Source organism: Durio zibethinus, chromosome 5, assembly GCF_047325235.1.
Source record: "Durio zibethinus cultivar Kanyao isolate XHJ-2024 chromosome 5, ASM4732523v1, whole genome shotgun sequence".
In the NCBI taxonomy this organism is placed as follows: domain Eukaryota; kingdom Viridiplantae; phylum Streptophyta; class Magnoliopsida; order Malvales; family Malvaceae; genus Durio; species Durio zibethinus.
This window is the reverse complement of record NC_143166.1, coordinates 34,774,697-34,789,895: the sequence shown is the minus strand read 5'-3', so window position 1 is coordinate 34,789,895 and position 15,199 is coordinate 34,774,697. Positions and strand designations below refer to the sequence as shown.

The following is a 15,199-nucleotide window of genomic DNA, read 5'->3' as shown; positions in this document are numbered from 1 at the left end:
CATGCCAAGATGTAATAACATCAAGAGAATCGGGGCTGTGTGCCCCTACGAGATTCGAGGCTCGAAGCATTAAGCCTTGCAACCAGAGCTAGGGGCTCATGGTCACTTGGAGAACCGTGGGCCGATGCGCGATGAGAGATGGGTTCCTCTCTATAGAGTTCAAAATAAGCAACCCTACGGGGATAAAAGCCAGAAAAGGCTTGTGGGCATGCGGCTTGAAGGGTCGGATTTGGTTGGTCCGCGAAGAAAAATGGACATGGTGAAGGCTGACCTTGACTATGAGTAGTCTTGGTGCCGCACGGTCGCGTGATTTCAGTAGGAAGAACGCGTGGACCGTGACATTTGGTATCAGAGCCTAGGTTGGCTCAGTGGCGAGAATTTACATGACCCCATGTGCGGGTCTAGTGTCGTGAAATCGAGGTGGTGCCAAGCTCAAAAGGAGCTACTAAGCCGCGAAGGTGGTTTTGTGCCTATGAGGGCTCGGGAAAGAGCCAACGATGCGTGCTGCGGGAAATAATGGGTCTTGTCCTGAGGGGCAAGAGGTATCGAGTTTTAAGATTAATTACTAATGTGTGCACTTGTTGTATGGTGCAGGTGCCCCAGTGGGGGCGCAAGCCGAAGTATTCGGGTCCAAGCATGGAATTCGTGCACAAATGAGTATGGAGTGGCCAAAGATTGAAGCCACAAGTGGGATGGTCAGTGGACCATGTGCTGCGATGGTCAGTGGACCAGGAGTTCTCATGGTCAGAGGATCACGGGGGCATGTGAATCGATAAATCGAGTCTGTGTTGACCGATGAGAAAGGCTTCACATGAGCTGTGGTGGTCAGTGGACCACAACAGGATGTAATCCAGTGGAACAAGAAAAGGGAAACGGCCAGTGGACAAGGCCTCAGGGGTGTAGGTTAATGGACCTTGAGGATTGAGCGGGTGAATCCCCGAGTCGAGCTAATCAGTGAACTAGGTGTTTTGTTAGGTCAGTGGATCTCCGAGTGTAAGTGGATTTTGGGATGCCCTAGGAACTAGGCCAGAGTCAAAACTATCGAGCAAGAGGACCATCGAAGAGACATGGTTACGCATAATATGACGCTGAGTTTCGAATAAAAATGGGGGAGATCTATTAATTCCTCGTGAGACTGAGCCAAGATAGTGGAGCTTGGGCAATGGAGCACAGTGTTTAAGTCGGGGGCAAAGACCGAGTTAACGCGCTTTAAGGTGCCGTCTTGGGGGCGGTTGGCCAGAGGGCCACACCTAGAGAGGTGACCTTGGAGGGGCCGAGAGGACCCAAGTTGGGAGATGACCTAGGTGCTTGGATGCCACTGTGCTAGGGTCCTCATGTAGGGTGCCGTATGAGTGCGGTTGACCTAAGCACCACGCCTAGAGGGGCGCATCAGTGGGTTGATGCTGCAAGCGTGCAGTTGGTGTGAGGGGTCACGTCCGGTGGGACGCACCAATGAGTGGCAAAGCGGGTGGTCATCCATTCTACTGAGGGTCATTGATCGACGAGTGCGCCTTAAGGTCGCAACATGACATGATCAAGAAATGAAGCCATGGTATGGCCCATATGGAACGACCAAGACAAGGTTAAACGGATCGAGCAGGAACCGAGCTGAGCGGTAGGAGTGCAACAATGTGACCCATTTACATCAACAATGGACGAGTACTGTGGACGGTGCCTCATGTGACGGGACCTCGACCCAAATTCTTGAAGGCACAAGTGAGAGACATATGAGTAAATGTCAGCTGTGTGCAACAAGATAGTTGGGTGTGGTCTAGGCGTCGATGAGGGCATTGACATAGTAAGTGGGGGAGAGTGTCATGGTCAGGCCCTGGTCCTGCCATGATCGACCCTAGACCAAGCAGCGATCGAGACCGAGCTGACGGAAAAGCGGTTCTAAAGAATGCGGGCGTGCATTCGGAGCTTGGGAACATGATGCTAACATGTTGTAGGGGCAATGGGAGCCCTGAGTCGCAAGATACGCGGGGAAGTTCGGAACAGTGGTCGGACACCCTCAAGCCAAGTAGCCTGGCAAGTGCCATCTGTGGAAGCAGTGTGCAGGCGTTCCGAGCATGGGAATAGGTTAGGGACATTGTGTGTGGACGGTCCATGTCTTGAACCCTGAGATATGCAGGTAAGTATAAGGTAGTACGTCGGTGCCCTGGGACAAGCTAGCCAGTCAGGTGCTGTCGGTCTAAGCCATGTGCGGGCACCTTCGAGTGGGTTGGTGGAGCAACGAGCATAATCAAGGAGCAATGGTGACCAAGAGGAAGGTTATGGGACCCTGAGTTAACCGGAGAAAGGCCCTGAGGTGGCTGGGCAGAAAAGTGTCCCTGTTTCAGACATTCTTACGGTCACTGGTAGCATATTGGGAAAATCTCTAACGCTCTTTATAGGGGGACGACTGGTGTTAGCTCTCCACCACCCCCTTGGCTAGCGGGCAGGCGGGGGCCTGGCTAGTCTGAAGTGAGCTACTCCTAGGCACTCGTGGTGTCTAGGTGGGCGGACATCGTAGGGTCACGAGCGTGGCACGATGTTTTCTCGGGTAAGGTAAACCTCGAGGGGATTGGAGCCGGCGGGCCTCGTATCGCGCATTTGCGTTGAACCATGGGGTTGGACGGTAGAGACCATTAGGCCCCTTAGTTTCCCCTCCTCGAGTCGGAAGGATCAGGAGATGGTGTTTACGTAGGAGGGATGCCATCGAGCCGAGAGGATGCGTGGGCTAGCAGGTAAGCACGCTGCTAGGCCCCAGTGGCCAGTCGGACAGCTGGTGTGCTGCAGCTGAGGCAGTCCACCTGAGTCCCCTTGCGGGACTAGCATGATGTTGAGTGTCAATCATACGTGCGGGCAACCAATACTGATGCTAAAGGGCATAAGCCCTAAGAACCGAGTCCCGTGGGACGAGTTGAGCCTAGAGGCTCCGAGCTGGCTGTTGACTAGCGTAAAGGGGATGCTTGCGTAAACTTAATACGGGAGCTTGCGTATCATAGGTGCGGGCGTGGTGTTGGGTTCTCACCATGCCAAGATGTAATAACATCAAGAGAACCGAGGCTGTGTGCCCCTACGAGATTCGAGGGTCGAGGCTCGAAGCATTAAGCCTTGCAGCCAGAGCTAGGGGCTCATGGTCACTTGGAGAACCGTGGGCCGATGCGCGATGAGAGATGGGTTCCTCTCTATAGAGTTCAGAATAAGCAACCCTACAGGGACAAAAGCCAGAAAAGGCTTATGGGCATGCAGCTTGAAGGGTTGGATTTGGTTGGTCCGCGAAGAAAAATGGACATGATAAAAGTTGACCTTGACTATGAATAGTTTTGATGTCGCACGGTCGCGTGATTTCAGTATGAGGAACGCGTAGATCGTGACACTGGTGCATACCTTCATTAATGAGGTCCTTGTCAGTGATGATGATTAATTTACTTGACTAACGGATGATAGGAAGGATTAAAAAGGTGCGTAAGATACAGAACATAAAGAAGCAAACGATACTTTTAGCATAATGGAAATCTATAGTGGTGGGTGAAGCCCCTGACAAGTGAAAGAGTTCTCCCCCCCCCCCCCCCCCCAAAAAAAAATAAAAAAAATTCCATGAGAACAATAGAAGAAATAATGAGTCAAAACCCTCGAGTGAGAACTGATAGAGATTCCCTCCCTCATCCATGTCCGTCAGTAGAGCTAAGAATAGCAAACAAAGATCCATAGTTGATGTTGCAATGAGTCTGGTGACAACCAAATGGGTGTTCCTTGTGATTTAATAGTTTTGTTCACTGTTGTCTTAGTAAAATGTTGTATATTAAAATTTAAAAGGGAATAGTATGACAGACTTACTGTCTCCCGAGGAAGAATGGCTCCCTCTACTACAAAAATGTGAAACAATGATCTAGTTCACCTAAAGAATTTGGCTGCTTAGTCTGAGTGCATAAAACACTTAAGATCAATAACAATAGCAATGATAGCATTAACATTTGTATCCCAGCTATAATCAATCCCAATGCATTAACACTGAAGAATAAAGTTGTTTTCGTCTACTCTTCATGATCAATGATTGATCCTGTCTTTCAGGTATCGCTGCAACGAGCAGGTTAGCGCAACATAACAGCCTTCAACAATAAGGCGACTTTGAAGACAGATGCATCCTGATGAGCCTTTAAAATGTCAATACTATAATTTATCTGATATTCTCACACTTGGTAAGTATGGTCACACTACCAATATTCAGCAAATTTTATTTTTGAACATGGAGGAAAGGAACTCAAAGGCCGTGCCAATTTTAACGTGAAAGCAGTATTTGATAAAATAAGTTTGTGGGATTTTTCGGTTGTTGTGGCTCCATTTACATTATGTGCTTCTGTTTAAGATTTTAAGTTCGTATATTAATAATTTGACGGGCATTTTTTGTAAAATTAAAAAAGGGGGAAAAAAAAAAGCAACTCCTTTTGAGTGTGTTTTTGAAAGATAAAAACCTCACTTGACAACGAATCTTGGGTCGACCTTCCGTATCACAGTCTTCACTGAAAAGTAATATAATTCCTGGCCATTTTATGATCACCAACAGAGTGCATGTACTGCAAAATCAGCAAAGGCTGCTTTTGCGTCCGGACTCGATGAATCTCTGAGGGGCTGCCGGTGAACACGACATGAACACTCGAACGAGGAACGACCCTAAGGCTAAGGGCTAAGATCAAGATGGCTTATAGCATAGGTTGTTCAAATTTAATCAAGTTTACATGATACATAAATAAAATTTATAAAAAATTTTATAATAAAATCAAGATTGCTATTTTGTAATATAAGCACGTGGCTTATATTATAAAATATTTTTTTAAAAAAAAACGTCGCCATCTTCTTTTATTCTTTTATATAAATAAAATCACAATTAAATCTGAGATCCCTTGCTGCATTTCCGGCTTCACTTCCTTTCCCTCTCTCTCGTTTGCTCATTTCATTTCATGTTTGGATCTGAATAAAAACACTTAGATCTACAATTTGAAAAAAAAAATTCCGAAAATGAATAATGGAGATTTAGAAGGAGGGGAAGAAGCCTTTCATGTTAAAGGCGGCCGCAAATACAGCCCTGTGGGGGCTCACGATCGCGCCGTTCTCGAGATGTCCTCCATGGATCCTGGATCTTCTTCCTCCGAATCCAAATCTTCTATCAGGTAATCCCCACACTCTTTTTTGCTGACAGATGTTTTCTCATTCGATAATTAGTTATTTATGTATCAGCAGGAAAATAAAAGTAGGAACGCAAGATTCCGATGGAAGGGAAGGTTCGATTCCCGATAATGGTGGAGCCAATGGTCTCAATAGGGAACACAAATTGGAACTGTTTGGTTTTGATTCTCTTGTCAATATTCTTGGTCTCAAAAGGTATCTGGTTGGTTTTCATTAATTCTTCCTCTCACATCTTTTGCCCAATGATTAGAAGATGTTTGCTTCATGTTAGTACTTGTTGATTACTGTTTCCAATTATAATTAACTAACGAGTAATTTGTGGTGGCTGGTCAATTTTACTTTTCGCCTGGGCATTTTAATTTATGACCAGTATCTGCTTTTAACTTGTTTTCCAGTATGACAGGAGAGCAAATTCCAGCACCCTCTAGCCCTCGAGATATTGAAGATGTTTCCATCACCAATGGGCATCCAAAGGTAAGCTATCTTTTTACTTTAGCATGATTCATTACACCAATATCATCCTTCATTATTTGCAATTATGTATGATTATTTTGAAGATGTTTCTATATTTTCTTCCTGCAAGGCACATATGTCAATTATGTATGATTATTTTGAAATTCTGTTAACGGAGTATTGAGAAATTATTTATGTGGAATGTTGAAACAAGGAAGTGGTACCCTTGTTTAATTTCCTTGATAATCCGTGCCTGCCTGTCAATTATGTCTGACTCAGTAGCAAGTATGGAGAAATTTATTTATGTGCAACAGTTTTTGAAATACTATGTATCAGATCATTCTCTGTTTTTATTTTTTTTTCCCTCTTTCTTAATGAAACATAGGAAACTGTACTTTACGGCCTTCTCATGCTGTTCCATGTTCTGTGCATACATCATGCAGCCCTCTGATGTCAAAATGGGTACAATAATGGGGGTATTTGTTCCATGCTTCCAAAGTATTTTGGGTATCATCTACTATATCCGGTTTTCTTGGTAAGTCCTATCCCTTGATGCTAATTTTTCAACTTGTGCGTCACCTTTATTTTGTCACAGTATGTATGTGCAGAAGTGCATGTGCAAATGTAAATTGAATGTGTACTTTTTTTCTAATTGACGATGCTGTTTTTGTTAAACTGAGCTTCTTTTCAATAATTTAATTTTTCTAGACATTGTTGTGTTATATTTGATATATCCGCTACAAACATACATATATATATATATATATATATATATATATATGGGTCCTTTTCTTTTGTATGGTATAATAGGCTTTCAGTGAAGAAAAAAGAGAATCAATTCTGACTTAAAGCCCTCAAATGGTAATATATGCAGTAAATAGGTAGATTTGGTAATTGTGGTTGCTAAAGAGTCATTTATGAGAGTTGCAGGATTATTGGCATGGGTGGCATTGGCGAATCACTGCTGTTGGTATCGTTTTGTGGTCTGTGTACTTTCTTGACAACATTATCATTGAGTGCTATTGCAACTAATGGTGCAATGAAGGTGCACATTCCTTATAATTATATTCCTTGACAGTCATTTCAGTTCACATGTGACTTTGATATCATAGACATTGTGATTTCTTAAGCGGATGATTTACTTTGGAGTTGAATTCTGGCATTGTTACCTCGATTTTGGGAATTTCTTTCGCTAAATAATTGTGTGCCAGAATTTAGTGATTTTCTTATTAACTACTGCTAGGGTGGTGGTCCATATTATCTCATTGGTCGTGCCCTTGGTCCTGAGGTTGGAGTTAGCATTGGACTATGTTTCTTCCTTGGCAATGCAGTTGCGGGAGCTCTGTAAGTGTATCTTCTGATCCTTTCCTCTATTTTTATAATACTATTTTGTGCATAGCTCGAGAATGCAATATAACAGAATTGCTCACCATGAATTTTGCTATCTTCATAACATAATGTTTTAAGTATTTAAGAATATTTTCTAGTCATGCTAATTCTGGCGCCTTCCACGTGCTTTTGGTTGTGGTTGTAGTTATGTGTTGGGAGCTGTAGAAACCTTTCTAAAAGCTCTCCCTTCTGCTGGGATTTTTACTGGTAATGATTAATTGCTATTGGGAACACAAGGGTTGTTTTATTTTATCATTGTAGTCTTTTTTTTATTTTTATATTTCTTCCAATTCATTTATTACTTTGAAAGATTTTGAGGCTCTTGTCACCATGTTTGTTTTGTCTGGTCTTTAGCTGATAACTTAATTGTGTACAGTACCACTGGTTGTTGGTAGCAATAGTCATAGTATAGATTCAATTGTGTTAAAAAGCTTCTTGTGCCAATTCATTTCTAATATCCTCCTCCTTGCAATGCAGAGACCACTACAAAGGTGAATGGCACCATATCAGAACCAATACAAAGTATAAGTACTCATGACTTGCAAATTTATGGGATTGTTGTGACTATCATCCTATGCATTATTGTGTTTGGTGGGGTCAAAATGATCAATCGGGTTGCCCCTGCTTTCCTTGTACCTGTTTTATTCTCGGTATTTTGCATATTCATTGGGGTTTTGCTGGCGAAGAAGGATGATCCTGAACGTAAGTGTCTTCTTTATATTCTTTTTGCCTTCTATATCCCTCCCTCCCTCCCTCCCTCTCTCTCTCTCTCTCTCTCTCTCTCTCTCATTTTGCCACAAAGAACAACGTGTAGAGTTGATTCCTTAAGTGTGAATACAACATTGTCATATTGCTTGGTGCAAGCCATATGTCATTGCTCACAATCAATCTGAAATTTCCCCTTAGTTAAGTGTGCCTGTTTTTCTTGTTATTGTGGATATTTGAAACATGTTACTTTTGATGTTTGATACAGCCGGAGTTACGGGCTTGAGTTTGGAAAGCTTTAAAAATAACTGGAGTTCAGATTATCAGAATACAAACAATGCCGGTATTCCTGATGCCGAAGGAAAGGTTCACTGGAACTTCAAGTACGAATCTTCAAGGCTTTTAACATTATACTTACTAGAGTTAAATTTTGTTAAATTAGCTTGGGTTCTGAAGTTGTACATGATCAAAGGATGATAGTTTAGACAAACATGTTGTATCTTGATTGTGTTCAATTCCTATTGTTGATCCTATATATATAGCACCAATAAGCACACATTCACCTAATTGTGTTGAAACTTGTTTGATAGTGGAGGTCTGGAGGAAAATAGATCCTAAGCATAATTGGTGGCCAAACTGCCGGTCCTCAAGGAGAAAACAAGTTCATCCCTCTCCCTCCACTGTTGTAACTATCCAAAGATTGAAAATGTTGTTCCCTACCATCAAATTTTGATATGTGTTAACGACGTACTTTTTTCTAACTCCTTTTTGTTTTTATGCTTCAGTGCATTGGTCGGTCTCTTTTTCCCAGCTGTAACTGGAATCATGGCAGGTTCAAATCGATCAGCCTCACTTAAAGACACTCAGCGTTCAATCCCAATTGGGACATTGGCAGCCACACTTGCCACTACTGGTCTCTATCTAGTTTCTGTCTTCCTTTTTGGGGCTGTTGCCACCAGAGATAAGCTTTTGACTGACAGGTATCATATTTTCTAGTCACAATAAAATTCTCGATGGACTCTGCTGGTAACATTTCCCTTCTGCATTCTTTTATTTAGGATTTAAGGTATAAATATTGTTGTAATGCTAAACCACCTTTGATGCAGGCTACTGACTGCTACAATAGCTTGGCCTTTCCCGGCTATCATTCATGTTGGAATTATTCTTTCAACTTTAGGTGCGGCTCTTCAAAGCTTGACTGGTGCGCCTCGTCTTCTTGCAGCAATAGCCAATGATGATATTCTTCCTGTTCTCAATTATTTCAGAGTTGCAGATGGGAGTGAGCCTCACATTGCTACCCTCTTTACTGCCATTATCTGCATGGGTTGTGTCATTATTGGGAATCTGGATCTTATCACACCAACTGTAACCATGTTTTTCCTTCTATGTTATTCGGGCGTGAACTTGTCTTGTTTCCTTCTTGATCTTCTGGATGCTCCTAGTTGGCGTCCTCGGTGGAAATTTCACCACTGGAGCCTCTCTCTCCTTGGGGCATCAATTTGTGTAGGTATGTTTCATTGATACAGTGCAATATTGGATTTAACTTTGTCCTTTTTAGTTGAAAAAATCCTGTATATTAACACGCGTTTGTGCTTTATATTTTCATTGGAGGCTGATACTCAGCTGTTTTTTTGCTTTTGTTTGTTGCAGTGATAATGTTCTTGATCTCGTGGTCATTTACTGTAGTGTCTCTGGCCCTTGCCAGTCTCATATATTATTATGTGAGCATTAAAGGAAAAGCTGGGGACTGGGGGGATGGTTTCAAAAGTGCATATTTTCAACTTGCCCTTCGCAGCCTTAGATCTCTGGGAGGTATTATGTGTTCTTAACCATTTGTACGTCTGTGTGTATATGTGTTCTCTACTGTATTTTATACATATAAACATGAGTATGGCATGTGTTCCTGTATTTAACCTATTGTTTTGCTTTGCAGCAAACCAAGTTCATCCAAAGAACTGGTATCCCATTCCTCTTGTGTTCTGCCGGCCTTGGGGTAAGCTGCCAGAAAATGTACCTTGCCATCCGAAACTTGCTGATTTTGCCAACTGCATGAAGAAGAAAGGCCGTGGAATGTCGATATTTGTCAATATACTAGACGGGGACTATCATGAATGTGCTGAAGATGCCAAGGCTGCCTGCAAGCAACTTGATACCTACATTAACTACAAGAACTGTGAAGGTGTTGCAGAAATAGTTGTAGCTCCCAATATGACTGAAGGCTTCCGTGGAATTGTGCAGACTATGGGTCTTGGCAACCTCAAGCCCAATATTGTAGTTATGCGGTACCCAGAAATATGGCGTCGTGAGAACCTAAAAGAAATCCCAGCCAGATTTGTTGGTATAATTAATGACTGTATTGTTGCAAATAAGGCAGTTGTCATTGTCAAGGGCCTTGATGAATGGCCCAATGAGTATCAGAGGCAATATGGTAGCATTGATTTGTATTGGATTGTGAGAGATGGTGGTCTCATGCTTCTTCTGTCGCAACTTCTTCTTACAAAAGAGAGCTTTGAGAGCTGTAAGATACAGGTCTTCTGCATTGCAGAGGAGGATTCAGATGCTGAGGGCCTCAAGGCTGATGTTAAGAAATTTCTATATGATCTTCGGATGCAAGCTGAAGTGATCGTTATAACGATTAAGTCTTGGGATGTGCAACCAGAGGGTGGATCTCAGCAAGATGAGTCATTGGAGGCATTTACTGCTGCTCAGCAGCGAGTAGCCGGTTACTTGGCAGAAATAAAGACAGCAGCAAAGAAAGAAGGGACCCCATTGATGGCTGATGGGAAGCCTGTAGTTGTGGATGAACAACAAGCGGAGAAGTTTCTCTATACGACTCTGAAGCTGAATTCAACAATATTAAGATATTCCAGAATGGCTGCAGTTGTGCTTGTAAGCTTACCCCCACCTCCTGTCAGCCACCCAGCTTACTGCTATATGGAGTACATGGATTTGTTGGTAGAAAATGTGCCGAGGCTTTTGATGGTAAGAGGATATCGTAGAGATGTTGTAACTCTATTCACTTAGTGTCCCGAGGATTGAATCATGACTATAATTGTGTTTACTGTTCATATAGGTTGTTACCCATATTTTTTGTAGTCAGTGTTACATTCATTCTTTTTCAGCCATTCTGATGGCATTTTGTTACTTAATTTACAAGGCTTTCAAAAACAAAAAAAAAAGAAATTTTGTCGAAGTTGTCTTTTTGGGTTGAGCCCCGAATTTTAGTTTCTTCTGTTATGGATCGACAGATATTCAATAGAGAATCAAATTTCTGTATTTGTCGCTTTGCAGGCCATAGTGGGTTAGGTTCATTTTGAATTCCAATAGGGGGCAACAGAGGCTCAAGCTTGCCAATTCGTACCGTTATAATGGTTTCTTTATCTTGTTTCTGCACTCATTGGAAATTTGAATAAAAAAATGTTGGAGAAGGAGATAAGAACTGAGAATTGTCGAATCAAGCATGTCTTAATGCTCAAGTGTCGATATTCATGAAATAGAAAAGCAATTCAGATGCACTTCATGCTTCTTTTGAAAGTTCAAAGCCGGAAATTCATTCATTCCACTCCGCCTGATTCCTGTTAGTCACTCAAACGATAGAAAATTGGATTTGGAATTCCCCAAGAATCCCACCTTGTCTAGTCTAGTACCCACTTTTTCAAGTCTATCCGCCACGCTTATCTCCATTTCTTTTACATAACTATTCACATATCAGCGTGGCTTTCACTACTACTATTTTGTAGGAATTCAGAAAATGATATTTTCCTAAGTTCTCCTTACAGCTATATAAAAATCATCTAACCTTATCTGTAATTATCCTCTAATTCTGTTTTACATATCTCTCTCGCAATCATATAGATATAGTACATCATCAAAGCCCATCATTTTATCAATTCAAGTCTTCAACATGCTATGGGCCAGTTTAGAATTTTAGAGCTGGCTTTGCCTCTTTCACATTGCGGCCATTTCCCACCCGAAAATATCTCGTAACTGCCACTATAAAGGGTGATAATGATGTTTCGACATGTGCATTGGACTGGTGGATATTATAGAAAATTAAACAACTCAACAAATAACATCACTGTAATCCAAAAATTCATTTCAGCATATTAGACAGTCACAGTAGTACACGTTACAAATCAATAAATCAGACGAGTCTGAAGGAAGAAGTTTCCATTTTTTGTTTTTTTGGTTTGAAGAAAGAAGTCCAGCTGTTGCGGCTAGAGTTGGAAGTGAGCTGTGGGATTGACCGCTCAGAACAATTGCAAAAGATCACTCTTTTAAGTCGTAATATTCGCTAATCATTCGGAAAAACCTCAATTAGAAACCTATTAATTACCTGATTTCTCGCTACTATTTTCAGTTATTCACGACACAAAAACAAAAGTATTTGTAACTTACTGTCTGTCTTTGACAAACATGACTGCCAGCTGTCTCTTCACTTTGAAGACAAACTGTAAACGACTTGCGCCTAACTCACTCTTCACTCTTCACTCTTCACTCTTCACCAACTATATACCCTCACGTGCTCTCACAGATTTCCCGCGTTAAACTAGAAAAAGAGCTCTTCCTTCTTCTTCTTACACAACCAGGTTATTATCCGTCAAGATCCTTGTCAATTTAACATTTTGCTTAGTTGTTTAAATACATACATATATATATATATATATATAGGTGGCAAGGTAGAATCTTTGCTTCTTGTCTTGTCTTTATTATTATTATTATTATTATTATTATTATTATTGATAGTTATGCTGATTAGCTTACTAAAATTATTTATTGAAAATTGTTATTTTAATTCTTAAAAATGCGATTAGGATTTGGGGTATAGTCCTTGCTGTTTTTTTGTCTCAGTGTCTTTTGCCGGATTACGACTTTGCCCTTCGTTTAACATCCAAAGTATTTCACTTTCTCTTTTGTCTTTAAAAACTAACTAGAAACTCTCCTTCTCTGTTTCTTTGGCTAACATTCGCTTTAAATAGATTCCCGTTTCATTACGTTTTTTTTTTTTCTTTTCTTGTTTGGTTGATGAGAAAAAGGTGAGTAAATTGATTAAAAATATTTATTTTTTCTCTTTTTGTGGTGGAAAATAGGATGGGGGTGGATGGTGCAACTGGAGACGAAGGGGCTAGGAGAAGAGGATGTTCATGCACAAAAGACAATTTTCTCCCCGAAGAGTCGCTTAGGAGCTGGGGTAATTATGTCCTAGCGCTCAGGGAAACTCCGAGCCGGCTCAAGGACCAGGTGCTCACCCGATCACTTGACACAACGGAGCTCCACGAAATCAAGGCTCGGAGTCATCATCAGACGAAGAATAACCTCTCCTGGTGGGACCTCATTTGGTTCGGCATCGGTGCCGTCAGCGGCGCCGGTATTTTCGTTCTTACAGGACTCCAAGCCAAAGAAGTGGCGGGCCCCACTGTGGTTTTGTCGTACGTGATGTCGGGTATCTCGGCCATGCTTTCCGTGTTTTTCTACACTGAGTTCGCTGTTGAAATTCCTGTTGCAGGTAAATGAGAAAAAGCAGTTGTAAAGAATAAATCCTATGGCTCCTCTATTTTGTCATACAATGTAGCAAAATTGACCTGTGACTTTGATAAATTATTAGATAAACTTTTCCAATTGCGGTGGCGCGGTCGTGGACTTCCTACTTTGTCACCCTATGTAATTATCACGGGTTAAGATTCAAGTTTCGAATTCATGTGATTTTAGGATTCGGATATTTTTTTATCTCACGATTTTATCTTACAAAAGGTACCTCATGAGGCGGAGATGATGTGAATCTTTTTATACCCCAGGACCCTTCTATTACGTTCGATGTGAGATTCGGAACTCTTTCTTAGGTCCGTGACATTCTTTCGCACCTAACCTCGTGACATCCTCGTCACGGAGGTTAGCCACCCTACCTACCTCTCTCGATGTGTTCAGCGTGGATCGAACGGTATAGGGTTGGCTCTGATACCACTTGTCATAAGTCGAGACTTAAGCTCCGAACCCACGCGGCTCTGGGATCCGGATATTCACCTTTTCGGCGTCTCAGATCAGCCTGACCATCACGGTTCACACTCTTATGAGGTATTGTCCGCTCTGGCCTCCTGACCTCACAGTTTTGTCCTACAAAAGGCGTCTCACAAGACGGAAGTGACGTGAATTTTTTATATCCCAGGAATCCTATTATTATGTTCGATGTAAAATTCGGGACTCTTTCTTATGTCCGTGACATAATCACCACCCTAATAATTTCCGCATCATAGTCCACAGCATGCCCGAGGACTATGGCCATCTTGATCCTATTGCCGTTGTTGTTGTGTCCATCATCTGCGTCCTTGCTGTCCTTAGCACCAAGGGCTCATCACGCTTCAATTATATTGCTTCCATCATCCATGTTCTCGTTATTCTCCTCGTAATCGTTGCTGGCTTTTCAAAAGCGGACACCAAGAACTACAGCAATTTTGCTCCCTTTGGTATTCGTGGTATTTTCAAGTCCTCTGCTGTGCTTTTTTTTGCATATGTTGGTTTTGATGCTGTTTCAACAATGGCCGAAGAAACTAAAAACCCTGCTCGTGATATCCCTTTGGGTCTTGTTGGCTCGATGGCAATAACCACGGCTGCATACTGTTTGCTTGCGGTAGCATTGTGCCTAATGCAACCATTCCAGCAAATTGATGGGGATGCCCCATTTTCAGTAGCATTTGAAGCTGTAGGGTGGTCATGGGCTAAGTACATTGTCGCTGCTGGTGCATTGAAAGGCATGACAACTGTTTTGCTCGTCGGTGCTGTTGGTCAAGCACGATATCTCACACATATTGCACGAACCCACATGATGCCACCGTGGCTAGCACAAGTCCATCCAAAGACTGGGACGCCAATTAATGCTACTATTGTCATGCTTGCTGCAACAGCAATTATCGCCTTCTTTACAAATCTTGGAATTCTTGCTAATCTTCTATCAATATCAACATTATTCATCTTCATGCTTGTGGCTCTTGCTCTTCTTGTTCGCCGTTATTATGTCAGTGGTGAGACAACTACAGCAGACCGTAACAAACTAATCGCTTGCATTGTGCTTATTCTAGGGTCTTCAATTGCGACAACTACTTACTGGGGTCTAAGTGACGAAAATGATTGGATCGCTTACGTGATTACAGTGCCAATTTGGTTCTTAGCTACTCTGGGACTTCGTATTTTTGTTCCACATGCTAGGAATCCAAAACTATGGGATGTACCATTGGTACCATGGTTGCCATCGGCTTCCATTGCTATAAACACTTTCCTGCTGGGTTCAATAGACGGGAAATCTTTTGTAAGGTTTGGTATATGGACTGTTGTGCTATTGTTCTACTACTTCTTCTTAGGATTACATGCATCGTACGATACAGCAAAGGAATCAGAAGAAAATAAGATTGGAGATGGGTGGAAGAAAGTTGAAGAAGGTGTTGCCTCTTCAGAGGCCAAGTGATCTGCCTTAGATCTTACAAATGGCAGC

The 15,199-nt window shown here is 42.0% G+C and overlaps 1 protein-coding gene and 2 pseudogenes across 10 annotated transcripts in view; all 3 read left to right on the top strand.

Annotated features, from left to right (window-relative positions):
• The window catches only part of LOC111282446 (ABC transporter C family member 12-like), a 29,562-nt pseudogene extending 25,228 nt beyond the window's left edge, over nt 1–4,334 (top strand). Inside the window, exon 24 of the transcript XR_016342436.1 lies at nt 4,057–4,334. The product of XR_016342436.1 is annotated as an ABC transporter C family member 12-like (transcript). The remainder of the gene's footprint in view (nt 1–4,056) is intronic.
• A 554-nt stretch (nt 4,335–4,888) lies between these two features.
• LOC111282210 (cation-chloride cotransporter 1-like) lies at nt 4,889–10,992 on the top strand. Of its 9 annotated transcripts, none has more exons than XM_089761396.1 (13): nt 4,889–5,153; nt 5,224–5,364; nt 5,573–5,643; nt 6,066–6,157; nt 6,553–6,667; nt 6,866–6,966; nt 7,157–7,218; nt 7,489–7,713; nt 7,985–8,099; nt 8,502–8,696; nt 8,823–9,223; nt 9,367–9,528; nt 9,650–10,992. In XM_089761396.1, exons 2-13 carry the CDS (start codon nt 5,253–5,255, stop codon nt 10,738–10,740), a joined length of 2,742 nt encoding a protein of 913 aa, XP_089617522.1. In that variant the 5' UTR covers nt 4,889–5,153; nt 5,224–5,252; the 3' UTR covers nt 10,741–10,992. The 9 variants fall into 9 exon arrangements, with proteins under 9 accessions (XP_089617522.1, XP_089617524.1, XP_022725953.1 ...); XM_089761398.1 differs by having other exon boundaries at nt 6,008–6,157; XM_022870218.2 differs by having other exon boundaries at nt 5,565–5,643.
• A 1,467-nt stretch (nt 10,993–12,459) lies between these two features.
• On the top strand, nt 12,460–15,195 carry LOC111281729 (cationic amino acid transporter 1-like; annotated as a pseudogene).
• The last annotated feature ends 4 nt before the right edge of the window (nt 15,196–15,199 follow it).

Bases quoted from the DNA above. Each gene is read 5' to 3' on its own strand.
- LOC111282210 (XM_022870217.2), top strand. From the start codon at position 5,002: ATGAATAATGGAGATTTAGAAGGAGGGGAAGAAGCCTTTCATGTTAAA. The intron at 5,365-5,564 runs GTATCTGGTTGG...CTTGTTTTCCAG, and splicing joins AATATTCTTGGTCTCAAAAG to TATGACAGGAGAGCAAATTC. The intron at 9,529-9,649 runs GTATTATGTGTT...TTTGCTTTGCAG, and splicing joins CAGCCTTAGATCTCTGGGAG to CAAACCAAGTTCATCCAAAG.